At 38.4% G+C, this 27083-nt stretch overlaps 1 protein-coding gene across 3 annotated transcripts in view; it reads right to left on the bottom strand.

Annotated features, from left to right (window-relative positions):
• Positions 1–2715: 2715 nt before the first annotated feature.
• Positions 2716–27083, bottom strand: part of DHX9 (DEAH (Asp-Glu-Ala-His) box helicase 9) — a 48425-nt gene continuing 24057 nt past the window's right edge. For 2 of the 3 annotated variants that reach the window (XM_011995330.1, XM_011995329.1), the window contains 16 exons: positions 22723–22864; positions 22271–22353; positions 17394–17550; positions 14646–14746; positions 13328–13541; positions 13050–13144; positions 12707–12780; positions 11426–11578; positions 10185–10345; positions 8989–9100; positions 8174–8335; positions 7952–8079; positions 6802–7031; positions 6535–6650; positions 5043–5243; positions 2716–3401 (listed from right to left, as the gene is read on the bottom strand). In XM_011995330.1, coding sequence (XP_011850720.1) covers positions 3035–3401; positions 5043–5243; positions 6535–6650; positions 6802–7031; positions 7952–8079; positions 8174–8335; positions 8989–9100; positions 10185–10345; positions 11426–11578; positions 12707–12780; positions 13050–13144; positions 13328–13541; positions 14646–14746; positions 17394–17550; positions 22271–22353; positions 22723–22864 — 2496 coding nt within the window. In that variant the 3' untranslated portion in view covers positions 2716–3034. Of the gene's footprint in view, positions 3402–5042; positions 5244–6534; positions 6651–6801; positions 7032–7951; positions 8080–8167; positions 8336–8988; positions 9101–10184; positions 10346–11425; positions 11579–12706; positions 12781–13049; positions 13145–13327; positions 13542–14645; positions 14747–17393; positions 17551–22270; positions 22354–22722; positions 22865–27083 lie in introns of all 3 variants that reach the window. The other variant, XM_011995328.1, reaches the window with a different exon arrangement.

Genomic DNA, 27083 nt, shown 5'->3' with positions numbered 1-27083 from the left:
ACCCGTTTCTACAAAACATAAAAAAAATTAGCTGGGTGTGGTGGTGGCAGGTGCCTGTGGTCCCAGTTACCCACTGCTTAGAAGGCTGAGGTGGGAAGATCGCTTGAGCCTGGGAGGTAGAGGTTGCAAGTGAGCTGAGATTGCGCCACTGCACTCCAGCCTGGGTGACCCTGCCTCAAAACAGAAATTCAACAGTAGTTGATGTCTGAAGGTATTGATATACCACAAAATACTCTATGTAGCCTTCTGCTCTTTTAAGTCTCATCTAAAAAAAGGCATGATTTCTGGACTTTATAATGGATTCTTTGACAAGTGAAGTGGATTCCCACTTACAGCTATGACAAGTACAAATGGCACTTAACCTCCCATGTAAGCAACTAGTGAAACAGCTGCTTTCAGACATTAGGCAACAGGCAATGCAGAACTGTGATCCCCCAATAAGGAAAACAATGAGACAAGTCCATGACTATGTGGAAGCACTTTCTGGGTCACGGCAGAGGGAGAAAGTACCAAGCAGAGCACTGCAGTTATGAGACAAACGAGTTTGGGGAGGACAGCTGGAATGTGTGGGGCACACACAGGGGGGAGCTACATATGGAGCTCCTTAGGTCTTCAGCTGAATATGAAAAGATTAGAACTATGCCTTAGTGCTTTTTTTCAACCTTTAGAGAATGCACTTTGACAACTTTTGGCCATTTTTCAATTTCACATTTCTAATTGAGTTTGTTGGAGGGATGAGTACCATTCAAATGAACCATTATTGATTTTATACTAAGGGAGAAGACCATTACTCATATCATCTTATGCCCAATTTCTGCCTCCAAAGAAAGAAGTAAAAACTAAAAGGCAGAAATGAAATCCACAGACAGCCTGGCGCCACACCCTGGGCCTAGTAGTTAAAAGACTGACCCCTGACCTAATTGGTTATCTATAGATTACAGACATTGTATAGAAATGCACTGTGAAAATCCCTATCCTGTTTTCTGATCTAATTACCAGTGCATGCAGCCCCCACCTGCTTGCTCAATCAATCATAACCCCCTCACACGCACCCCCTTAGAGTTGTAAGCCCTTAAAAGGGACAGGAATTGCTCACTCGGGGAGCTCGACTCTTTTTTTTTTTTTTTGAGACGGAGTCTCACTCTGTCACCCGGGCTGGAGTACAGTGGCCGGATCTCAGCTCACTGCAAGCTCCGCCTCCCGGGTTTACGCCATTCTCCTGCCTCAGCCTCCCGAGTAGCTGGGACTACAGGCGCCCGCCACCTCGCCCGGCTAGTTTTTTATATTTTTTTAGTAGAGACGGGGTTTCACTGTGTTAGCCAGGATGGTCTCGATCTCCTGGCCTCGTGATCCGCCCGTCTTGGCCTCCCAAAGTGCTGGGATTACAGGCTTGAGCCACCGAGCCCGGCCGGAGCTCGACTCTTGAGACAGGAGTCTTGCTGATGCCCCGGCTGAAAAAACCCCTTCCTTAAACCCCTTCTTTCTTTAACTTGGTGTCAGAGGAGTTTTGTCTGCGGCTCGTCCTGCTACTATACCTTTTATGGGAGTTTTCACAACGTGCAAAGGGAGAGAAAGCATGATCCATCGATGGTGCTAGTTCAGTATGGCTAGCTACAGCTGTACAGCAGAAATGAAGGTAGAGCTGGAGTCAGGGGCTAAGAAGGGAGTTTAGCCTCTACCCTGCCGGCAGTAAGAACCATTGGTTTAAGTCAGGAGAGAGGGTATGAAATCAGATTCGTTTGGGAATGTTTACTCTAGCTGTAGTGATTAGATTGAGGCAGGCCTGTAGGCAGGATCAGTTAAAGTGGTTGCTGTGGCACTGTATGTCCAAACTAAAGACTGAATAGAAGAGAGGCAACTGATCTATAAAAGTATATTGAAAGATGTTTTGAGCTGACTAGAGGTGGTGGCTTAAGCAATTAAGCAGCTGAAACTCCAAAGAAAACGGAGCAGAGAACACAGTACTGTCAGGACATAGGGTAGGTTGGGAGGGGAAGGAGGTCAGTTTGGAAAGCACTGAGATTTTTTTCTGGGGGATATTTAAGCAGAGATACATGTTCAGTATGCAGCTGCTCACATGGCTCAGAAAGGAAATCTCGGTTGGAGACAGACTTGTGTGTCTTTAAATAGGTGCCATCAGCTTAACTGCTGAAGGTGATCTACAACATACATGCAGGATAAAGGACTTTGAAAAGGAAACCAAGACAAAAATATAACTTGCCCAAGATCATCCACATGGTGGAGAAAAGAATTAAGACAGACCCAGTTCTGTCTAATCCAATACCTTTGCCCTCTCCCATTGCTCAAATGAGAAATCTGCAAATTCACTGGAAACTGTAAAGTGTTATAAATGTATGAACATCTCTATTAAAGTGGCTTAAGAGTTCTACGGAGTGATTATATTGCTTTTAATTATCATAGTAGAAACTCACTTAGAAAAGAAAATGCTGGCCTTGGTCTTATTCAAAGACAGAATATGGGAGGAAGCCAAATGTTCAGCCCTAGGTCGAAAGTTTTATTCAGGTTTATGTGGCTTGTACACTTGCCAGTATTTACTTCAAAAGGTAACAATTCCAAGGTGATTTTTCTATTACAAGTAGTATCACTTAGTATACTTTTGAAACATGGTACAACTTCTCTGACATTTAAAATGAACAGATGTAACTGGCATTATAAAATTTTCTAATATATAAGGTCAACAAACTACACGGCAAGTATTCGGTGTAATACTTTATTTTCTACTGTATTAAACGAAAGCCAGGAAAATACCAAGTTATTTAAAGGCAAATCTTTACTCCTTAAAGAAAAAATACAAACTGTGGCATTTTTAAGATAGATCGTTATATTTTACATAATATAAACAAAATCACTAATGCATCTATATGCTTGGTTTCCTTAAACTACAATGAACCACAGAATGGGTGAAAATGCATTTACTTTTTGGTGGCAAATAAACATATTGGAAAAAACACGTAACACATAGCATGCCTTTTTTTCCTTACTGTCTACACACAGGAATTGACATAACCAAGATTTAATAGCCACCACCTCCTCTCCCCTGTCCAAAGTAGCCACCTCCATAGGCCCCCCTACCACCTCCTCGCTGGAATCCCCCAGATCCTCTGTAGCCTCCACTAGGCCCTCTGTAGTCTCCTCCAGAGTTGCCTCTAAAGCCACCTCGGGAAACTCCTCTATAGCCTCCACCAACACCTGCACCATATCCTGCCCGAAAGGAGTTGGGGCTGCCACCATAGCCTCCGCTACCATAGCCTCCGCCACCATAGCCTCCACTGGTATAGCCACCGCCATAGCCTCCACCGCTGTAACTAGAACCTCCCCTTCTATATCCGCTTCCATTGTCGTATCGGGCCATCTTGGGAGGACGTGGACCATCTCCATACCTAGGAAAAGCACAAAACCATCACTTCAGCAAAGCATTCTTATTATTTCCCAACCACTCACCAAATGCACACAGTTAGTTACATTTGAAAATTTAATACATAAAGGGAATGAAGCCAAACGCACAAATTGAAATTGAAACAAAATTGATCTGCTATTCTAAAACAGTCATCAATAATATCCATCTGTTTTTCTGAAGTTCTTTCTGGTTCAATCTCAAAGGTTTTGAATTTTGGCAGTATGTCATTACAACTTTAAGAAGTGCTCTTACTCAGGTCAACAACATAGTGTTCCAAGAAGGCAAGCATTAGGAGAGGGTTCCTGGAGCTGCCAATAAACTATTTGGTCTTTATCACTAAAAGTTTTCCTGCAATAATTCTGAAATACGATTTTGAAAAAATGTATATCTAATTTTGAAAAATTCTATTTACTACTGTAATTTAGGCCACCACATATTCATACATCCTAAACTCTCTTACGTATATCCCTTTCTTTCTAGTTTCTGGACTACTATCCCTCATAGAAACAGATTATATATACAAAGGTTCCTTGCTTACCAGCCCTCCTACCAAAAATAATCTCTCTTCTCCTAAACACCCATGAATACTTCATTTATTATCTGCCTATGATGCTTACTGAATTATCCTATACATTTAAGCACCTAGGAGGGCCACAGTAAAGCATAGTAAGAACACTGTTTCAGGAGGCATGTTGCCTGGGTTTGAATCTGGTTCTATCAGTTATTAGTTGTATGACCTTGAGTCTTATCTGTGCCCGGTTTCCTTATTTATATTAAAGAGGATGAGGATAACCATCTACCCATTTTACAGACAGACCAAATGCAGTAAGTCATTTTTGATGAGGAATTAGAGGTCATTTTTGGATAACTGGAAGGATTTTAGTACATTAGCATATTATAGTATTACTAAAACACTTAAGGTTTTGGGGTGGTATTGTGACCATGTTCTTAAAAGATATGAAGTGTACTGATGTAAAATGTGGTAGTGCCTACTACTTCATCACAAATGATTAAGGAAATGTACAAAACACTGAAAATTAGTGAATCTAAACAAAGACTATATGGCTATACATTGTATCACTTTTCTGCCTTTTTGGCAAGTATCAAGTATTTGTAAATAAAAACTCATGGGCAAAGGAAAAAATTTTAAAACCTGAAGCAAATAAAAATTTTAAGAATTAAGATAAATTTCTCATTTCTTTGCTTTAAGATATCCATGCTCTTTGTTGTTTAAGATAAACAAAAACACATACACATTGGATAAAGAAGCAATTTAACATCTCATCAATATTTTTTCTTTAGAGATGCCAAAACAGTACCATGGAAAAAGGGCTATCTGGGCTGTGTCACTTCCCTGTCATGTGACCTACTCTGAACTACATATGTGTATTTGTAAGATCCTTTTCCAACACTACCAATACGCACTGATGCGGTAGACCAATTACTAACAAAGGGACTAACAAAAGTAAATGACATTTTTGTTCTGAGTTTGTTAGACGGAACTAAACTATCTATATCTAGAATTTTACTTAATAAGGCTTCTATCACTAACTCTAGGAATTCTAGACCTATGAAAGATCTCTCCCCTCTACTTGGTTCAATGAGAAGTTAATATGGTACTCACCGTGTACTGCCAATCATAAGGTTGATACCAGCAGCTGAGGGTCTAGAGATTTGACGGATCATGTTCAGCATACGTTCATTTACAGGGTCCAACTGGCTGATGATAGCAGGTTGTTTGGTTACTTCAACAACAAGAGCCTCCATGGCTGCCCGGAGACCGGTGATACAGGCAGCAGCTTCATGAGATATTTGCAGTTTAATCCTAAAGTGGCGAAAAACATTAAAAGTAAGAGAGGGAGTATATGAAGAAAAAGACCATTATCTCTCAACCTCACACATGGCAAGTTAAAGAATAAATTTAACTTCTTAAGCATTAATATTTTAAAAAACTACTTATAATGGCCCCAAACTTAGGCAAACACAGATATGAAGAGTATTAATAATCAGCACTAACCTCTTAAAATTCACTGCTACTAGCAGGAATCTTAAGCCATAAAGTCTATCAAGCCAAATAAAATACAAAAATATATGTAATATATAATACACAAAAAAAAGTCCAGCAATATGGATCATTCAGACTTTATTATTATTTTTTGAGACAGAGTCTTGCTATGTTGCCCAGGCTGGAGTGCAGTGGCATGATCTTGGCTCACTGCAACCTCTGCCTCCCAGGTTCAAGTGATTCTCCTGCCTCAGCCTCCAGAATAGCTGGGACTACAGGTGTGCGCTACCACATTGGGCTAGATTTTTTGTATTTTTAGTAGAGACAGGTTCCACCATGTTGTCCAGGCTGATCTCGAACTTCCTGAGCCCAACTCATCTGCGGCACCCAGCCAGATCATCCAGACTTTAAAAGAATGAACTGGCCGGGCGCGGTGGCTCAAGCCTGTAATCCCAGCACTTTGGGAGGCCGAGACGGGCGGATCACGAGGTCAGGAGATCGAGACCATCCTGGCTAACACGGTGAAACCCCGTCTCTACTAAAAAATACAAAAAGCTAGCCGGGCGAGGTGGTGGACGCCTGTAGTCCCAGCTACTCGGGAGGCTGAGGTAGGAGAATGGCGTAAACCCAGGAGGCGGAGCTTGCAGTGAGCTGAGATCCGGCCACTGCGGACTACAGAGCAAGACTCCCTCACCAAAAAAAAAAAAAAAAAAAAAAAAAAAGAATGAATTAAGAGACCCAGAATGCTGGCATTTTCTAGGTTTTCAAGAATATGATGGCTGAGCCTACTGGCTATCCATTAAGCTCTATTCCATTTTTGCCCAGTGCTTGCCACTAGTTTTGAATCAATATAGAGAGTATGTGAAAGTGTATTCAAGTTTCACTTAGATTGATTCCATAGTGGTGTGCATAGTGGTTAGACACGGCTCAAATTTCTAATGCATCTGCTTCTATTGGTATCCGTTTAAGTATATAGTATGCAATTAAGTTAGATATAATTAGTATATATTTAAGTTATAATTAGTATATAATTAAGTTAGATTAGCAGCTGAATTCCATCATATTATAATTCTAAGAATTCAGTTTGGAGTTCACATCGGAAAATCCATACCAGTCATCTACAAGCACGATCTGCCCATCAGATTGGACTTTCTTGGAGGCAAACAGAAGCAACTGCAGGGGGGTAACTAAAGTCATGCCTTTAGCAGAGATGGCTCGAGTTCGAATCTGCAAATGGAGAAAGAGACAGTACAAAATGGTTGACATTCCAACTTCCAAATACCGCCACATACTGTGCTTTGAAAATCAAAATTCATATTCCTAATGATTGTGAAGACAATTTCAACTTTCAATGTTAACTTTTGTAGTCTTTTCTTACCTTTTCACCAAATACAAAGAAGGGAGATGGGTACTTCATGTCTTGGCTACTAAAAGGACAATTAACAGATGATTTGTGGATAAGTGCATTACGTCCTTCAGTGGTGAGAATCTTTCTCTTTTCCTTATGATAGCATACATTGGGGTACACACCAAAGGCCAGGAGGGAGATAACAACATCCAAATTATTATCTGGTCCAGTGTTAGTAAACACTTGTGTCAACAAACAATCTGTTAAGAGGAGCAGAGTAAAAGAAAAATCAGATAACTGGCTGATCTCCACATTACATGCAAACTATTCAAGAAAATTCAGAGAACTGACTCTTCCTCTCTTCACATAACCTGTCTGTAAAACTTTCTCATCTGCTACTCTTCAATAGTTGTTAGTTGTACAGAAGATGGAATGATAATCTAAGAGGACACCTACTGGAATGAAGGCTGATGTTTTTACCCAGTCTACACTTTATGAGTACTTAGCTACTGACTGGAAAGCATGACAGTCAACCGCTGAAAGCACAGACATATTTTGTTCTAGATAAATGAGTTCTAGCCTTATAACCTCCTAATTGGATAAATTAAAGACAATTTATACCTTGGTGCCTGTTTCATTACTTATAAAATGCATCTCAAGACTCTAGCACATAAAAAGTTTTCCCTTTCTTATAATTCTGAGGAGAAACTAACATTTCAGCTGGCTTATGACAGAAGAGAACCACTCACTACTCTGTTAAGTTATTCCAATCACAGCCGTTAAAAATTTACCATCTTGCCCAACTACCTTCTGTCTCTCAACAGTCTTATCTCTGGTTATGCATTCCAGTTCTCAATGTTTTAGGAAATAATTCTATATTTTAACCTAGTTGGAAAAGAAAAGTACTACAGTTCATCTTTATATTAAAGCCATTTAAAATTTAATGTGGTAGAATTTACTTCAAGTCTAAATGCTAATCAATTACTTTGCAAACCACTATAAGGTTATCAGCAAAGTACTCATTCTGGGAGCTGGACCAGTATCCATGAGAACTAAGAAATAGTTGGGAATATATAAAAATCATAGGGTCTAAAATTTGAAGCTAAAATACACTTTGCTGTCAATTTGCATGTACTATATAAATGTCACTTTAAAGGTATCTTAAGAATGGGAATCTTACCTTCTGGAAACCCAGAATTAATCAAAATCTCTTTGAGTTGAACTTTGGCTTCCCAAGTCATTCTCAGTGTAGCCATATTAAGTCTTTTGTGCTCACAAAAACGTATCTCTGCTTCTTCTCCACCCATTCTAAAATAAATCGGTATGAGAAATCATTCTCTAAGACCCGAGAACTAAATACAAATGAGAAACTACAGACAGACCACCCAAATCTTACTCATACCTAGCATCATCCCAGGCTTGGAATACTGATAAAAGGGCTACGTGATCAGAAAATCTGTTTCCAGCAAAATTTCGATGGATATAGCCCAGCCGCTTTCCTTCATTGATGAAAGGCTCTGGAAAGCAGGTAGCAGCAGCAATGGTACAGATAGCATCTCCCACGCTGAAATACACAAAGACAGTTAAATTCAGACTAGATCACAATATTGTTGCCAGCAGCTCAGGTAGTACTGTCGACTGTGGGTTGCAGTCTTTATGGCTATGATTCTACTTTTATTTGCAATGAAATTGGCTTAACAAAGAACTTTACAGCTGCTCTCTTCAGAATCAGAGAGAAAAAAAAAAGGTGCGCCGACATTCCAATGGTCACGTACTTACCATAATTATGACCAAGTATATTTTTCCTTTAATATTCTCTCTCTCTTCCCCATCATACCAAATCTCTTTAATCTTCAACATTTTCTGATAAAATAAACCTCTTTTCCTGATGCTGCTCTTTCAAGACCAACTATTAGTAATGAGGGACCCTCCCACCCCGGCCTCCCAAAGTGCTAGGATTAAAGGTGTGAGCCACATTGCCTGGCCTGCTTTTTACTTATGAGAAATCAGTGCCCGTTTCCCCATGTTGGGCCCAGATATCCATCTACTGGAACTGTACATTTTTTTCGTGTTATACTTCTCTCAATATTTAAGTATGTCACTTCCCTTAAGAACATTCAGGATTTTTTTGTCTGAGCCAATACTGCTTTTACAGGGAGAAGAAGATTCAGAAATTATTCTACCACTTAATGAAGAGAAATAAAACAAAGCACTTACTAGAAAATACACCCCATTATCATCATTTTCCCAAAACGGGGCTCAATGGGGAGTTTAGCCAGGATTCGTCCCAAAGGAGTCAACTCATCATTGGCATCTAATGCATCAAGCTCTGTGGGGAGATAGTTTTTTGTGAGTAGAAACAAATGAACACTAATTTTAGGCAGACAAAACATTACTTTCTAAATTAAGGTTAAGAGAGTTTAGACTTCCTCTTTTGTCAAGCCAACTGCTAGTACCATGTCTATAGTCAACAATTCTCTTTACTCAAAAATAGAACAAAATCAAAATCTGGAGCATTCAACATAAGGAAGGTACTACAACTACATCCTGCAGGTTATAAAAACAAATACAATTCATATTAAGTCTATAAATACAGTATTAACTATAATAGCAGCATAAGTTTCTATATGCCGTAAGAAGTCTGACACTCAACTGTTAATGTTTTAGAAAAAAAATAAAATCTGGAGAAAATTCTGAAGTTACATAGCAGATAAATGCTAGATTCAAAATTCAAATTCAGATCTAGCTCCAATGCCCTTAATTTTCACTGCACTATTTTCACTGCTTCTAATAAAACAACTTTAGCAAGAAAACATAAATGTTCCAGGCTGGACGTGGCTCACGCCTGTAATCCCAGCACTTTGGGAGGCTGAGGTGGGTGGATCACTTAAGGTAGGGAGTTTCAGACCAGCCTGGCCAACGTGGTGAAACCCCGTCCCTACTAAAAATACAAAAATTTGCCAGGTGTGGTGGTGTATGCCTGTAGTCTCAGCTACTCGGGAGGTTGAGGCAGAAGAATGGCCTGAACCTGGGAGGTGGAGGTTGCAGTGAGCTGAGATCACGCCACCGCACTCCAGCCTGGGCAATGGAGCGAGATTCTGTCTCAAAAAAGTTCTAAGAGATTCATATGAAATTCTGTGGGTATCCTAAGTTATGTTCTGACCTTTAGTACATAGTTAAGAGATGCCTTTTAAAGTTTTCTTTTGTAAAGTAACACTCACTGTCCCTTTCTTTCCTCTCATTGCTCATTAGAACAGGGACTATATTAAGTACCTAAGGTAAGACTGGAGGCCTTGCTATTATTATCACGGCCCTGTTGACTACATCTTGATTCATTTGTTGTGTTATCTGCCAGGATAAGACAGATGGTATGATTAATATCTGTGTCAAGTAGGTCTGTATTTGTTAAGTACCTCTAAGAGTGTGTTCTGCTTCAATCACAGCATCCAAAGGGGGAGGTTCAATTGCTTTGGCCAGAAATTGGCCAATTCCTCCCAGACGCAGAAGTTTTATGCTAAGAGCAATTTCATGCAATGGTGTTCGGAACATCTCTGGTGTCATGTGGGTTTCAAGTCTGAGAGAAAACAAGCATAAAATAACCATCCTTCTTGTGTATACACAGATGTTAGTTTAATAAATTTTCAGCAAGGTAATCAGGGATAGAGCTGCCCTTTCCTCATCCTTTTATTTTACAATTACCATCGAACCTTTTATCATTCACTATACACACTGTTGACAAAATTTAATCTGGCTGCATAGTGGTTTCTGACCTATCCTCACAGCTTGATGGCCTTTCCAGCTGAGAAGAAAAATGAAAATATTATCCAAAATCTCGAATGCTATTAGCTCCACCCATGGTCTCCTCAGGCCTTGCCTGCTGACAAACATGGGTTAAAAACGACAACACCACTTTTTGTAGGATAACTCATACTAACATTTCTCTACAACCTCCCACCTTCCTAGTTCATGTAATTTTAGTGCCACTAGAAAAGCTCTTACAGATGTAACTCTTTAAAATCCAAAACTTTTTGACTTCTGACATGACACTTAAAGGAAATGCTCACTAGAGCGTTTTGGATTTCATGTTTTCAGATTAGGGATGGCCAAACTGGTAAATACAATGCAAATATTACAAATAAATCAAAATCCACTTCTGGTCCCAAGTATTTCAGTTTTAAAAGAGATATTTGACCTGTATAAATTAGCAATAGCAAACACTTATTGGGAGATCATGATGTGCCAGACACTGTTCAAAGTATTTTACATTATTAACTCATTTAATTTCTTATACTAATCCTATGGGTTAGTCATTATTTACCATATTCTTTTTACAACTGAGGAAACAAGAGAGATTAAGTAACTTAGTATTGTATAGAATGAGGAAAACTCAGGCTTAAGGAGTAACCACTTAGTGTTATACAACATATTAGACACAAATATTATTAAAATCTAGGTCTCCATATTTCTAATTCTGGCTTATTCTCTATAAATGATTCATGATGAAGATTCTTAAGAAACATTTACACCTGATTCCAACATGGCTGGCAAAACTTAGATCAGCTTAAATTCGCAGGTTTACATAACTGCATATGTCTGGGGTCCCTACAGAGAACAGAACAAAAATCCCTTACTAAAGGTCAAGAATTGGTCTTACCTCTCAAAACGAGCTCGGCTGCACAGGTGAAAGCAGAATCCAGGCCGTACTCGGCCAGCTCGCCCTTTCCGCTGCTCAAGGTTTGTTTTTGATGCCCATACTGTAGCATAGTTGGTCATATTGTTGTGAGCAGTGAAGAGCTTCACTTTCTGCCTACATAGGAAAGACTGGTTAATTCTAAGACTCATGTGTATTATCAATAACTATTACATATCCACTAAGTAGTGAGTCCTTTCCACTATGTAGTTAAAGTCATGCCTACTTGTGATGTCTATTCATGAATGGCACAAGTAAAAATTATCAATTTGACTGCACACTCCTAGTTGTCAACCTACTGAAACGCAATGTAACATCCACCTGCCACTTACCAACTGAACTGCCTTGGCCAAACTTTCTATGCCATTACCTACCTTATAAGAGTTTTTTTTTTTTTTTTGGTAAACGTTAAGTAAATTAACAAATGCAAAGCATTTAAATGGAATATGGCACATACACAAAATAAAATAATTATTTCAGTCATCTCTATTCCAAAGTTTAGTGTAACTTTTAGGATATCTATATGTAGTGAATGACTGTGTGGTCCTTCTGAACCCCCAAGCAACCTCAGATTCCTTCAATGTTACATACAGAGACAGCTGCCACTGAACTACTGGGACTGGCACAGAATGCTATTTAACATTTCCTAAAACGGATGTTGGCAGCAAATTGTTTTCATTGTCAGGACACACTAAGGAATTATACAGAGAAGTTATGGGGCACAAGTTGGCCAGATATAACCAAGTTTCAACGTTTTTGTCCTTTCAATTGATCAATTACCATGTAACGCCTGTTATCTATCTACACAGAATGCCTCCTGGCATATTTTCCAGGCTCATCTCATACCAAAATGAAGACCTTTAATCCATAAAGGAGGGTCCTTCAAGGTAGGATATTTGTCATGTGCTAAACACTGGTTATCTTTATTGATCAAATAGCATGCTATAGTATGTCAGAGATCAATGGAAATACCCAATGGGAAATAAGCGAAACACCAGCAGCCAAGAGCAATGAGAAGTAATCATCAGTTAGTTTCAAGCTTTGTCACTTTCTACCATAACTGATTTGCAGTAATCAACACAAGTAACTACTCTTAATTATCAATTACCTATAATGCTATATAGATGCACAATAATTTTGGAGATATGAGAACACAGGAGTTTAAAAATAAGGTGTTTTTGATTCTGTTAAGAAGTTTCCAGTTGGTAATACTGGAACAGGCAAATAGGTTTCCCAGTAACTTACTTGCAGGAGTCAATGACATAAACAACATCGTTTATGGTAATGCTTGTTTCAGCAATATTTGTGGACAAAATAACCTGTGAAGAAAGAAAAATTACATTCTTATTACATACTTGAAAGGACTGATTTCCTTATGTAACAAATGACAAGAAAATTACAGAAGTCCTAAAAAGATCACCCAATAACTGATTAATGAACCATCTACTAAGCTCAGAATGAGAAGACTCCTTTTTTCTTCCTCAATTTCGATGGGTTACAATTTTTTGGTTAGCTCTTTGAAGGCCTGTAACATTTGTTTAGTATCTACCTCACTTCCAGTCCCATCACTGTGATGTTTAATATTTACCTTGGTCACTCCAACTGGTACTGGATCAAACACTTTGCGCTGTTCCTCTCGAGGAATCTGAGAATGCAGAGGTAGAATCTGATACCGATGGCTTCCTATATAACAATACAGAACAATCAGGGACTAAAAACAGGAGCTGGTTTCAAACAGCTCTCCATTATACATACTTTTATTCAAAGGTAGAGACAACATAAAATTTTGTTTTCACATACTGGCTAAGGCACTAGCAAAAACATTCATTTTCACTCTCAAATACATGAGAATTCAAAGATTCATACCAAAATGTGGATTCATTTCCAAATGCTTCTGCATAGTATAAATCAAATTCCAGCCAGGCAAAAAAACCAACACAGCTCCAGGAACATTAAGGGTTTCAATGTACTTAAGTAGAGCTTCGATGAGTTCAAAAGGAGTTTCCTTTTCGTTCAATTGAGACATGCTCAACCTTGTTTCTGGACCATATTCATCACCACAGATCAAGTTGCAATTTGCCTGTAAAAAATGGGGAGACATATTTTGGACTGTCTCAGTTACTACAGCTCATGAGATAAGTCTTCTAGATTTCTTCCACTGACTCTAATGACTTATAATGTCATTATTTATTCTAGTTGACTAGTCACACACTATAGAATACAGAAGAAATTTAATTTCCAAAAACACAGAGCTTACATCAATATACCGAACTTTTCTACTAACTAGTACTTCTCACAGGATAGGACTAAAACCCAAGAACAAACTTTTAAATTTGACTCAAACCTCTCATGGAGCCTTCTACTGAGTACATTTCTCTTTTACTATTACTGAAATAATGTGGTATTCTCCAAAAAGTTTACATTAGAATCAATGATAAAACTAGTTGAGAAAGTTGTTACAATTGTTTTTTTCCTGCTAAATTTTCTAATCTGCTGTTCATTTACATCTTCAGATCTTTTGATTAAAAAGATATAATCTTAGGTTTTCTAGCAAATTCTGTATTGCTGGCTGGCTCAGTCTATATTTCCAGATAATTCATTTTTATACTATCATTTGTCCAACTCTCAAACACTACAAAGTCTTTCCTGTTTCTCCTAGGAAATCCCTCATTGCTCCCTGATTTAATACTCCATCCACCTGATAATGTCATCTCCAGTCTCCTGTAGCTAAAGCTATAGCTGCTGTCTCTTAAACTTTATTGTATATACAGATCACTTGGGGATCTTGTTAAACTGTAGATTCTGATTCAGTAGATCTAGGGTGGGGCACAGGATTCTGCCTTTCTACCAGTTTCCCAGGTGCTGCAGCCTACTGAAAACACTTTGAGTAGCAAAACCTTATACAGCAGTGTTGTCTCTAACCATGCCTGGCCTTTAAACATCGTATTCTTTCTTCTCTTTCTTTTGACCTTTACGCCAGAAATAATTTAACTCGCGATAGAAAATAGCTTGTCACTGAACCTGGAATTTTTTGCAGTAAAATACATCAATTAATCCAAAGGCAGACATTAGAGTTTTTAAAAAAGTTTTCTGTAATGCTAATACACTGCATGTTATATTAACTCATTTTTTCTCTGCATTGACAACTTGCCCATAATGGAAATTCTTCATGAAATTCACTTACATCATCATCCTCACCACCATCATCATCCTTATCCTTCTTCTTCTTGTCTTTTGGTGGAGGAACAAAGTGGGTCATCTGAATGCAGTCTTCCAGAAAATATTCTGCCAGGGACAATCCAGTCAGGTTAAGTACTATCAACTTTCATAATGGGGCAGACTCAAATTCATTTGTTAATTTACAGTTCAAAACTACTTTAATACCCCTCCAGTCTGATTCTTCACAAATGCCAAAAAATTCCAGTAGCAATAACCTTATTTTCCTAATCAAATTCAGTGTTTCCCTCTCTTAGACACTGAAGGAGGGTGAGGTATCTTTTATACATGTTCCCACAGAGTCAGTTGGGGTATCCTCTGTGTAACATTCAACCAAACGTTTATCTATACACTTCCACTGTGTGGGAGTTATACATGAAAGAAGTAACTTCAATACAATATACCATAGTCCATCCTTCCTCTATCAGTACGCACACACAAAACGGCTTCTAGTTAATCTGAAGAAGGATCTCAATGCAAGGACTGGAAGATCTGTTGATCAATTATGCCCGAGATTCTCAGATGGCCCCAGAATGTCTTTATAATCGAAACATCCTCTATATCCAAGACTCCCAAAGTGCCATTCTCATCACATCATTTTTTTTTTTTTTTTTTTGAGATGGAGTCTCGCTCTGTGGCCCAGGCTGGAATGCAGTGGCCGGATCTCAGCTCACTGCAAGTTCCGCCTCCCGGGTTCACGCCATTCTCCTGCCTCAGCCTCCCGAGTAGCTGAGACTACAGGCGCCCGCCACCTCGCCCGGCCAGCTTTTTGTATTTTTTTAGTAGAGACGGGGTTTCACCGTGTTAGCCAGGATGGTCTCGATCTCCTGACCTCGTGATCCGCCCGTCTCGGCCTCCCAAAGTGCTGGGATTACAGGTTTGAGCCACCGCGCCCGGCCCATCACATCATATTTAAGGGCACATCTTATCAATATGACTTACTCCTCATGATGTTAAAACCTGATCACCTGTGGTACTGCCTGCCAAGTTTCTCCGCCGTAAAGTTACTCATTTTCCCTTCTTCCCACACTGTACTCTTTAGAAGTTATTAAACGCAGCCCACTCAAGGCTTAGGTAGTTCAGGCCCACTTGTTTGAAAAGTGGGGAGACCATTTACATAAATAATTTAAAATTCTTTTGTAAGAGACACTTGTCGCTACTCTTTTTATTAAACCACTTATTTAAATAGCAGTATAGACACATGCGTATTTTATATTTTGGTAATCTAATACCATGTTATTTTTTTTCCTCAAACTGTTCCAGCTTTGGCCATTGGGAGCTCTTTCAAGTTGGCTCCTGTGTCTCCTTATCCCCATCGTTATGGGCTTTTAGGCACTTCCTTATTTTAAGGGACAAGATGTTCCAGGCTCATTTTTGTATATACTGTTTCATCCTAGCAGCAGCCATTTCTCTGGTTCCTTTAACTGGAGAAGGGCATTAAAAACAAAATCTGGATGTGGGGCATATCCCTATCGGGTGTCACCGCTTCTACTCCCACTCAGCGCACAGAGTTAGGAAAAAATGTGTATGTATACTAACACATGTATCCACATCTACCTGTAATTATTTCTGTATCTATCCACTTGTATCTCCATTTAGCTAAACACAGTTCATACCGATCTCTTTGAGTATAATCCAGTACCATATGGTTTGTTCTGGCAATCCCACTTATCCTTCTCTTTCTAGTAGTAAGAAACTGAGCTCCCACCACTTGCCATTCATTTACTTATATGTCAATTCCAGTACACATATTCAGCAGCTTTAGAATTAACCTGCACCCCAGTGAATTACACTGGCTTAGCCATAACATCACTTCATATCTATCTACACTGTTTCTCTCTTATTTTCATGCCCTCAATTAGAATGTGCCATAATTCTTTTTATTCCCCCACAACTACCAGATGACTATCCTAGAAAACTGTGATAACAACTCCTAAAGATAGTAAAGAAGGCTGGGCGCAGTGGCTCTAGACTGTAATCCCAGCACTTTGGGAGGCTGAGGCAGGCTGACCGCCTGAACGCCTGAGTTCATAACTTTGAGACCAGCTTGGGCAACATGGTGAGACCTTGTCTCTACAAAATATACAGAAATTAGCCAGGCGCGGCGGTGTGCACCGGTAGTCCCAGGTACTCAGGAAGCTGAGATGGGAGGACTGGTTGAGCCTGGGAGTCAGAGGTTGCAGTGAGCCACGGCATCACTACACTCCAGTCTGGGCGACAGAGTGAGACCCTGTCTCAGAAAAACAAAAAGATACTAAATAACTCTCACTTATCAGAAATATATAACCTTGATATGAGTCCCTTAATCTTAATTCAAAATCTAGTTGCTCAGGCTCTAAAAAGGATTCTTAATTTGATCCTGGCTGCGTAAACTTTTAATAGTAATTCCCATAATTACCTATACACCACAGTGATTTCCCTTTGATCATACATTTTAATTTTTAAAAGTTTGGCTTCATAAGTAAAGGCCTGGAAACTTAGTGGATATGCAAACTACTCAAGTAGCAAATGAAACCTGGTCTCATTTCTCAGACTGTACTCACTACTGTATAAAAATTACAGGTAAGAAACTCCTCAAATATGCTATGATACATTTGATACTATAATTTGGTCTGTATTTTAAGTATTCTTTAAATCATACCTCCAATCTCCAGGATTAAGAAAATACAAACCCTACTGTACAAAAGCTGTTCCTATACCGCCCCCACAATATTACCTTGAACTGGGTAAGTCCTCCCATAAACTTCAATGATGGGGCAATTGAAGAAATATTCACAGAACATGCTGGTATCAATAGTAGCGGACATAAGAACAATGCGAACTTCAGGATAAGCCTGAACCACATCACGCAGCACTACCAGAAGGAAGTCAGTCTATTAAAACACAAACAAAATGTTTGAAATTACATTAAGTTTATACAACAAGCTACACCTGAAAGAGTTATACAGCCACAAGACATCAATTAAATTCAGTTTCTTAGATGGCTCATAGAAGTGCAAGATAAGGGACCACAGTGGGTCCTTTATCAATTTTTAAGATATCAGTAACAATTTTTTTTTTTTTCTGAGACGGAGTCTCGCTCTGTTGCCCAGGCTGGAGTGCAGTGGCGCCATCTCCACTCACTGCAAGCTCCGCCTCCCAGGTTCAAGCCATTCTCCTGCCTCAACCTCCCGTATAGCTGAGACTACAGGCGTCCGCCACCGCGCCTGGCTAATTTTTGTATTTTAGAAGAGACGGAGTTTCACCGTGTTAGCCAGGATGGTCTCGATCTCCTAACCTCGTGATCCGCCCGTCTCGGCTTCCCAAGGTGCTGGGATTACAGGCGTTCTGAGCCACCGTGCCCGGCCAGCAATTTTTAAGAACAGTTGTAAGCCTAACAGTTGTGGAGATTAGAAATGAGTGCTATTGGCCGGGCTCGGTGGCTCACACCTGTAATCCCAGCATTTTGGGAGGTCAAGGCAGGTGGAACATCTGAGGTCAGGAGTTTGAGACCAGCCTGACCAACATGGAGAAACCCTGTTTCTACTAAAAATACAAAACTAGCCCAGTGTGGTGGCACATGCCTGTAATCCCAGGTACTTGGGAGGTTGAGGCAGGATAATCACTTGAACCCGGGAGGGAGAGGCTGCGGTGAGCCAAGCCATATTGGCCAGGTTGGTCTCAAACTCCTGGCCTCAAGTGATCCATCTGCCTCGGCCAACTGTATTTTTAAATTTTACTTACTTTATGGGAATGCATATTTTATGCTGTGTTGGGATTTCCTTTTTTACATACAACAGCATTGCTAAGAACTTAAGGAGACAATGCTTAACTATTTGTTGTGATCTAGACCTACACTTTCCTATTAGTCCCAACGAGATTATCTCCATGTTTATTAGCCAAATGTTTCCTCTTCTATAAATTGCCTGTATTTTTGCTCATTTTTCTACTAAGTTGTTTAAACTTTTCTTACTGATTTGTAAAAGCTGCTTATATATTCCTATACTAACATATTGGAATCTTCGAGCTTGTGGTTTTCCTTAAAGTATCTTCTGATTAAACAAATGACCTTAATTTTAATATAGAAGAAAACACTGATCTTTTATTTCAAAGTTAGTGCATTTCATGTTTTCAGCAATCCTTTCAGAAGGTTTAAGACTATGCTGCCCAATACAATGGCATTAATCTGAATTGAGATGTACTCTAAATGTAAAACACATACCAAATTTTGAAGACATCATATGAAGAAAAAGAATGCAAAATATCTCAAATGTAACTTTTAAAATTAACTGCGTGTTTTTAAACATATTAGAAAAATTTAAATTATGTGGCTTACATACTTCTTTTGGACAGTACTGTCTGGAAGACGCTTATTTATATTTTTGTATTTTCTACTTCAGTGTTTGAAAAACTCACATCAACATATTTAAAGTTCTCAATCTATATGGAGTTGATTTTTGTACTTAGTTATGAGGTAGGGAACCGATTTCAACTACTTTGAAATAAACATTAGTTTCCGGTTCCATTTACTTAATTGCTTATTCCCTTTCTCACTGATCTGACATGCCACCACCGTCTCCTATGTAACATACAACATACAATGTGTTGTGCCCTGCCTTATCCCATTTGTCAACTCATGTACCTCACTGTCTCGATTACTTTAGCTTCAAAACAAGTCTTGTTATCTGGAAGGAAAGATTCTCCATTCTGCTCTTCTTTAGAAGTACTGGCTATTTGGGGCCATAAATCTATCTTTTTAAGTATTTATAATCACCTCATCAAGTTATATGGAAAACCCTGCTGGGATTTTAATTAGAATTGCATTCAAAATGTGAATCAACTTGAAAATAACTGATATGCTATTAAATCCTTCTATATATAAACATGGTCTTTTCTTTTTCAGTGTTCTGTAATAAAACTTATTTTTCTTGTCGAGATCTTGCATGTTTTTGTTGTTTATTCTTAGGTACTGAAAACTTTGACTACTGCACTGATATTTTTCTTTAAGTTTTATTCCAGCTATTTGTGTAAGTATAAAAAATGCAACTGCCTTTGGTATATTAACCTTTTATCCAGCCATATTGTTAAATTCTATTATTTGTAGTAATTGGCATATAAGTGCACTTGGGTGTTCTATGTCAGGTGACAGAACTAGGTAAGATTCTTGAAAGAGAATGTGAAAAGCTTCTGCAGGTGGGGCACGGTGGCTCACACCTGTAAATTCCAGTACTTTGGGAGGCCGAGGTAGGCGGATCACCTGAGGTCAGTTCAAGTCCAGCTTGGACATGGTGAAACCCCGTCTCTACTAAAAATACAAAAATTAGCCAGGTGTGGTGGTGGGCGCCTACAATCCAGCTACTTGTAGGCTGAGGCAGAACTGCTTGAACTCGGGGGTGAAGGTTGCAGTGAGCTGAGATGCAGCAACTTTACTCTAGCCTGTGCAGAAGAGGGAAACTCCAAGACAAGATCGGACCAAACCAGACAAGACTGGGCTGAACCAGATAAGACTGGTCAGGACTGGACTGAACCAGACCGGACTGAACCGGAAATGACCAGACAAGACTGGTCAAGACCAGACCAAACTGGACAGGACTGGACCGGACAAGGTTTCACTGTGAATAGTACACAGACCTCCAGAGACCCATTCACCTCAGCCTCCCAAAGTGCTAGGATTAAAGGCGTGAGTCACCGTGCCTGGCCCAGACTTACTTACATCCTAAGTCTTTTAAGCTGACCAAAACCACTTACTGTTTTACAAAAATACCAAGGATAATCCATGACATTATTCCAGTGTTTGGAATAATTTAAACCCTAAGAACACAGCTACATTAACCCATCTATTTGCTTTAGCTTAGTTTTGCCAAAACTCAAGATGTTTAACAACAACAGATAAAAAAGTGAGAGGAGAAATTTTTAAGAAATGCTTTGAGGCCAGGAGGGTGGATCACCTGAGGTTAGGAGTTTGAGACCAGCCTGGCCAACATGGTGAAATCCTATCTCTACTAAAAATACAAAAAATTAGCCAGGCCTGGTGGCAGGCACCTGTAATCCCAGCTACTTCAGAGGCTGAGGCAAGGAGAATCGCTTAAACCTGGGAGGCAGAGGTTGCAGTGAGCCGAGATCGCACCATTGCACTCTAGCCTGGGTAATAAGGGTGAGGCTCCGCCTCAAAAAAAAAAAAAAAAATTATGTGTTACAGATTATCTATCATAAGATCTAAAATTCAAATCCTTTTATTAACCTTATTTTAAATTTTATTAAATAAAAAGTACATCAAATAATGTCACATTTCAAGCATAACAGTTAAATTTTTTTTACTGTTATGCTTGAAATTGGGAAATTCCCAATCCCTGGACACTACTGATTTGTCACCACAGACCAGATTTGCTTTTTTCTAAAATTTCATATGCATAAAATTATATGGTAAGTATTCTTGTCTCTAACTTATTTCTTTTAGAATAATGTTTTAAAATTTATCTATACTGATGGATGATGAATCAGTACTTTATTTCTTTTTGTTGCTGAGTACTATTCAATTTTATGACTTGTGATATTATGAAATACATATTTGGTCTTTGACCCCCTTTCCTGGTATATAACTCCTAAAATACTTAGAAACTCTGAAGTTATGTCTTGTGTTTGCTAATGATTGACTGAACTTATGGCCTGGGTAACTTCAGGATGGGGGATGGGAGAAGAAAAAAAAAAAGAAGAAATGCTTTGAGTCACAGTTGACAGTTTATATAAGCATGCTGCCCATGCACTGAAATCTTTGAAAGACACTATACTACTTGGCTTGGATATTGTTTCATATCACTTAATTGCATAGCAAGTTGATTTTACACAGGTTTTGCCAAGGACCAAAAGAGGGGTTGGAAATAAATTCTAGTTTCTTCCTAATTTTGGCATGATTCTCATTAACATCTGAAAAGATCAGAGCTGAAAGCATCTAAAAAGACTCTTAATTATAGGCTAGGCACAATGGCTCATGCCTGTAATCCCAGCATTTTGGGAGGCTAAGGCAGGTGGATCACCTGAGGTCAGGAGTTCGATACCAGCCTGACCATCATGATGAAACCCTGTCTCTACTGAAAATACAAAAATCGATCAGGCATGGTGTCCCAGCTACTCAGGAGGCTGAGACAGAATTGCCTGAATGCGGGAGGTGGAGGTTGCTGTGAGCCGAGATCGTGCCACTGCACTCCAGCCTGGGTGACAGAGTGAGAATCTGTCTCAAAAAAAAAAAAAAAAAAAAAACCATTATAAAATCTATCATAAACTTCCAATTCAAGGAAAAATGAATCATAAAAATTCCATCAGCTATTTAGTCATAAATCATTAGTTCAATTGCTGAATTATGCCAGCTATTATTGCAGTTATACTTTACGATACAGGTCTTCACCTCCAGAATGCTTTGTGTAAAGTTTAATACGGGGAAAAAAAAAAAAAAGATTGAAGAATCTCGCTAAAAAAGGATTTTCAACATCTTAGTGATTGAAGTTCATGGTTTTGATAATGATAAAAACGGAAATGGAAAACAAAGCAAAGACATTCTACTAATTTCTGTTAGAAATAGCAGAATTAGTACCTTATTGTACCTCTCAAGTTACTTACATTAATGTCTCTTTCATGTATTTCATCTACAATTACATGACTGATTCCTCGAATGCCTGCTTCTAATTTTCTTAGGAGTACACCTTGAAAAGAAAAACAAGCAACAAACTATAGAAAAGTTCAAAGAAGCAAATCTCTGAATAATTATATTTCAACTAGGATACCCCAGCATCATTTTAGAAAACAATCACATTTACACTTAAACTATTAAAAAGTGGTAATGTACTATGAAATATAGTTTTCAATGATTTTATGATTTCATTTTCTCTAAGCTACAAGATCTAATGGGTATATCATACTTTCCACGAAGGAAAAAACTGCCAAGTTTTATTTAAACGAGAAATCTGAGACTGACTCATTATTTATTTCCAGTCATTCTGTTCCGCTATCAAGTTTTCTTCACTAACACCACAATATGGACCTCAAATGAAAGATCAAAATACATTACTGACCTACAGTACAAAACATTATACTGGCATGAGGACGAGGAAGTATAGACTCAAATCGAACACTGTAGCCACAGCTTTTTCCAGGCTCTTCTCCTCTTTCAAATGCAACTCGCTCTGCCACAGAAACTGCACTGATTCTTCTGGGCTGAGACAGAAAAAAAGTAAAGCGACTTAACAACTACAAAGTTAGATACACTTATTAGCATTTTTGGATTATTGTAGTAATCCAGCTGAATAATTAACAGAAACAATAAATGTACAAAAAATACTATTTGATTCTATGGCAGACTAACTTAAATGTTGTTTTTCATTTTGTATATAAAATGATTCTACAATTTGTCATTGTCTCCAACTCTTAAATAGTATTCAAAGTGATTTTCCAGTAACAGGGCACAGCATACATAGGGGGGTTTGTTTTTTTAACTGACTGCCACACTAAAAACAGTTTTAGAAAATTATTTAACTGAGACCTATGGGAATCAGGAAGGTGAACAATTGCCTTCTTGGCCATACGTACTGTGACAACCTTCTGCTCAGTTATTAACTCAGCAAACAAACATTCAATGCACTTTTGCATCAGGTGCCAGAGAAGGTGCTAGAGATAGGAAACTGAAATCACTGTTTTTGATGAGCTTACACAGCAGGAAAAACTGACTGTGTATTGCTATTTCCAACAATCAATCTGCAAAACTCTAAGCGGAATGCTATAGATTAAGTGTTGGACCTTTTTATGAAAACTCTTCTGAAGTGTTCCATGTCTTCTAAGTACAAAAACAATCTTTACTTGGTGGATACTATGAGGACATGCCTAATATACAGCTACAAAGGTACACGAAGATTTATATACTGCATGCTTTTAAGTTGCCTTGGGTTTGATTCTGTCTAAAAGTTCCTGATGACAGGCTAGATTTCAGTTCCTTGTTTGAGAAAACTTTTTCTGAGTTTCATACTTACTTAAGTACCTATTTGATATCTCATGTGAGGACATGACTAGGAAACCAGAGGCTGATGTAATATTTAATATAAAACATGATTTTAATTTCTATTCTCCTAATACAAGAGTTAATTACGGTATGAGGCTAGTAACATGTAAAAGTATACTATCACTGGGCTCATATTTATCCTGCCCATAAAGATAGAAGAATGAAAGCTACTTTGTTGAACACACTGTGTAGAATTTTGGTAGCTTTTAACGATCACTATCTTCTTTGTACTAAACAATCCTTTCAGTAATCTTATTTAGCAATGGGTAAGGATTTTTCCAGCTATTTCACCATTTTCTTGAATTTCTCTATATTTCATAGAAATTACCGAAGTTCTGAAGGTTCAACTCCTGTAAGTCAGATCAGCTGTTTAAATATCAACACATCAAATATATGCACTTTCATCCAGAGATTTAGTGAGAACAAAATGAGATACACGGTGCTCTGCACCTCAGTTACCCTGAAAAATAGTGTTACATGAAAGTATGAGCTCTGTATCTTTCCATCAAAAGAGTCCTACATACTTGAGTCAAGGAATGTGAAAATGATATTTCACTAAAGGTATAAAATGTAACCACCAAGTTTTCTACGTACTTTCAAAAAGTTGCTTGCATTCTACAACCTATCATCCCCCTTTTCTACTACTGTCTTTCCTATAGTTTTTCTTCTTTTTTTCTTTTCTAACACTTCCACTAACAGCTGGCTTCCAGAAAGACTTAAAATATTAGGATATTTGACTCTTCTGAGGTGTTGTGTTCACAGGCTACTGGTTCTTAGAGATGGCTTTGCCACCTTGGGGTTATTTTCAAGTCTACGATCCTTGTGGTTTCCAGATTACTCCTAAACTGAATATGCGCAGGAGATGGCCCGTTTCTCAAGCAGTTATCTATTTTAGTTCTTAACTACCCACAAAACACAAACATCTTAAATCCCAAGGAAGCCACGATAGAGGTTTTAAATACTAGTACAGGAGGTGCCTGTATTACCACATATTACTAGTTACAAGAAGTGCCTGTAAACCATGATCAGAAGCACTTTTTGCTAAATTTGTAAGTATGACTAGAACATTAATTTCAAGACAACTATTCCAACACCAAAGAAATAAATGACCCCGCAATCTCTTTCCCGTATTTTGTATGCTTCTCTGATTTACCAACTTCCAGTTTCCTCAACAGCCCTTGACTTAAACAAAAAACTTTTAAAATACATATTAAAAAGAGAAATTTTTCATCTCTCGTTGATTTGACTAGAAATCTGTAATTTTTCTTGAGGGGAGTGTGGCAAAATGCTTAAAAGTTAAAATATGCATACCCTCTGACCCAACAATTCTATGTCTAGGAATTTAATCCAATTAATCAAAGAGTATACAAGTATGTTCATCCCAGCATACATATGAAAATATCAGAAACCATCTTTAAGCCTGGTGCAGTAGCTAGCCAGTGAATTCCAACATTTTGGGAGGCCAAGGCAGGAGGAATGCTGGAGGCAATGAGTTCAAGACCAGCCTGGGCAACACGGTGAGACATCATCTTTACAAAAATAAACATCAGCTAGGTCTGGTGACAGAGGCCTCTAGTCCCAGCTATTCCAGAGTCTGAGACTGGCGGGTTGCTCCACCCAGGAGTTTGAGGTTGCAGTAAGCAATGATGGTGTGTCCCTGCAATCCCAACAGAGTAAGATCCTGTCTCTCAAGAAACAAAAAATTACTCCCAGGTTCAAGCAATCCTCCCACCTCAGCCTCCAAAGTACTTGGGACTACACTGGGGAGCCATCATGCCTAATTAAATTTTTGTATTTTTTGTAGAGATGGAATTTTGCCATGTTGCCCGGGCTGGTCTTAAACTCCTGCACTCAAATAATCCAACTGTCTTGAACTCTCAAAGTGCTGTAATTACAGGTGTGAGTCACCAAGCCTGGCCTGGGTTTTGGATTTTTCAAAAACTATTCTATTCTTAAAATTTCCCCAAGGTGTATGTATTACTCCTGTAGTACACAAAAAGCAATAAAAAAATTCTAATTATTAATTCTTAGCTCATTAGAAATATTCACAGGACAGGCATTTTTTGTGGGATGACAATGCTTAACCTGAGAGTATCAATGAATATTTAAACACTTCTCAGACTGCATGCCACCTTACAGCATATGAAGATGCTCTCCTTATCCCTTAAATAATCTATTACTTTTCCCATGATCTTCTGTGCTTCAATAATTATTTTATATATTCTGCCACTGAATAAATACAAGGCACGGCTCATAGGTAAAACAAGTTCTATCTATACCTGCAGGACCACTTCTATTATAAGAATATACACATATTCTACATTCCTCAAATATAAATAAGAATCAAGAACATAGAGACATCTAGAAATCATATTTGTGTAATATAACAGTAAAAACCAGGATGGCATATGCCTTATTTATGCTTCAGAATACTAGTAAAATCTTTTCCTGCTGCACTCTAGTAGATTAAAAACACAAGCTCAGAGGTGATTTTGCCTAAGGACACATAAATGACTTAAGACTTCAAATTTTTTTACTCCCAATATAATCCTTTTTCCAATTACTTTACCTTTTATTATTTTAACTGTTACACTTGGATTACTAAATATGCTAAAAATAAAACAGGAACTGACAAAAGTGAGACTAGTTAGACAGTACCACTGATGAAAGCAAAAGGTATTTTTCCAACAGAAAGTTGGAAGAATAGTTCCAACTGTCCTCCAGATATGTGCTTTTCTTTTAATTTTCATTGCATGTATCTGCTTATCTCATTTTCTCTTTAGAATTTTACTACTCTTGCCTGGAGTCCAGCCATAGTAGTAGGTAATTCCAAGTGCTAACCTCTTCCTCACACTTCTGACTGGTTTAACTGAAGTAGTGCTAATAATACGTACTAAGCACTCACTGAAATTTCTATGTACCAGGTACTGGGTAACACTTTCTATACCACAAGAGGTTGGAGATATCTCCCAAATTGTTATTTTGTAGTATTCTAGAATCCATACCTTTGATGTACACCTCTTGCCATTTACCCACAACTGCAGCAATTTCTTCCATCTTTCAGAACTGGTTCTAAAAGGTCCCAACTGTGCTCTTTTTCACATCTGAGCGTTAAATACACAGTAACGTGACTAAGCTGCCACAAAACGTCAAGATTCCTAATGCACTAGATACTACAAAATGTATCAGGCTTCATCACCTCTATCTTCTAAGGTTCTCAGTTTATTTTGTATAAAGAACAGCTCACATCCTGAAATGATGGTACTATGGAGTAAGTAAAGGATCGATAAAATCACATTAATTTAATATGCTTGATTTATATCCTACAATTAAAATTCGTCTCTTTCAAACAACTTTAAAGGTAGAAGATAACTATTTCCT

Source organism: Mandrillus leucophaeus, unplaced genomic scaffold (assembly GCF_000951045.1).
Source record: "Mandrillus leucophaeus isolate KB7577 unplaced genomic scaffold, Mleu.le_1.0 Scaffold484, whole genome shotgun sequence".
Lineage (NCBI taxonomy): Eukaryota > Metazoa > Chordata > Mammalia > Primates > Cercopithecidae > Mandrillus > Mandrillus leucophaeus.
Note: the sequence above shows the minus strand (reverse complement) of the source record. Positions and strands in the feature narration are given on the sequence as shown.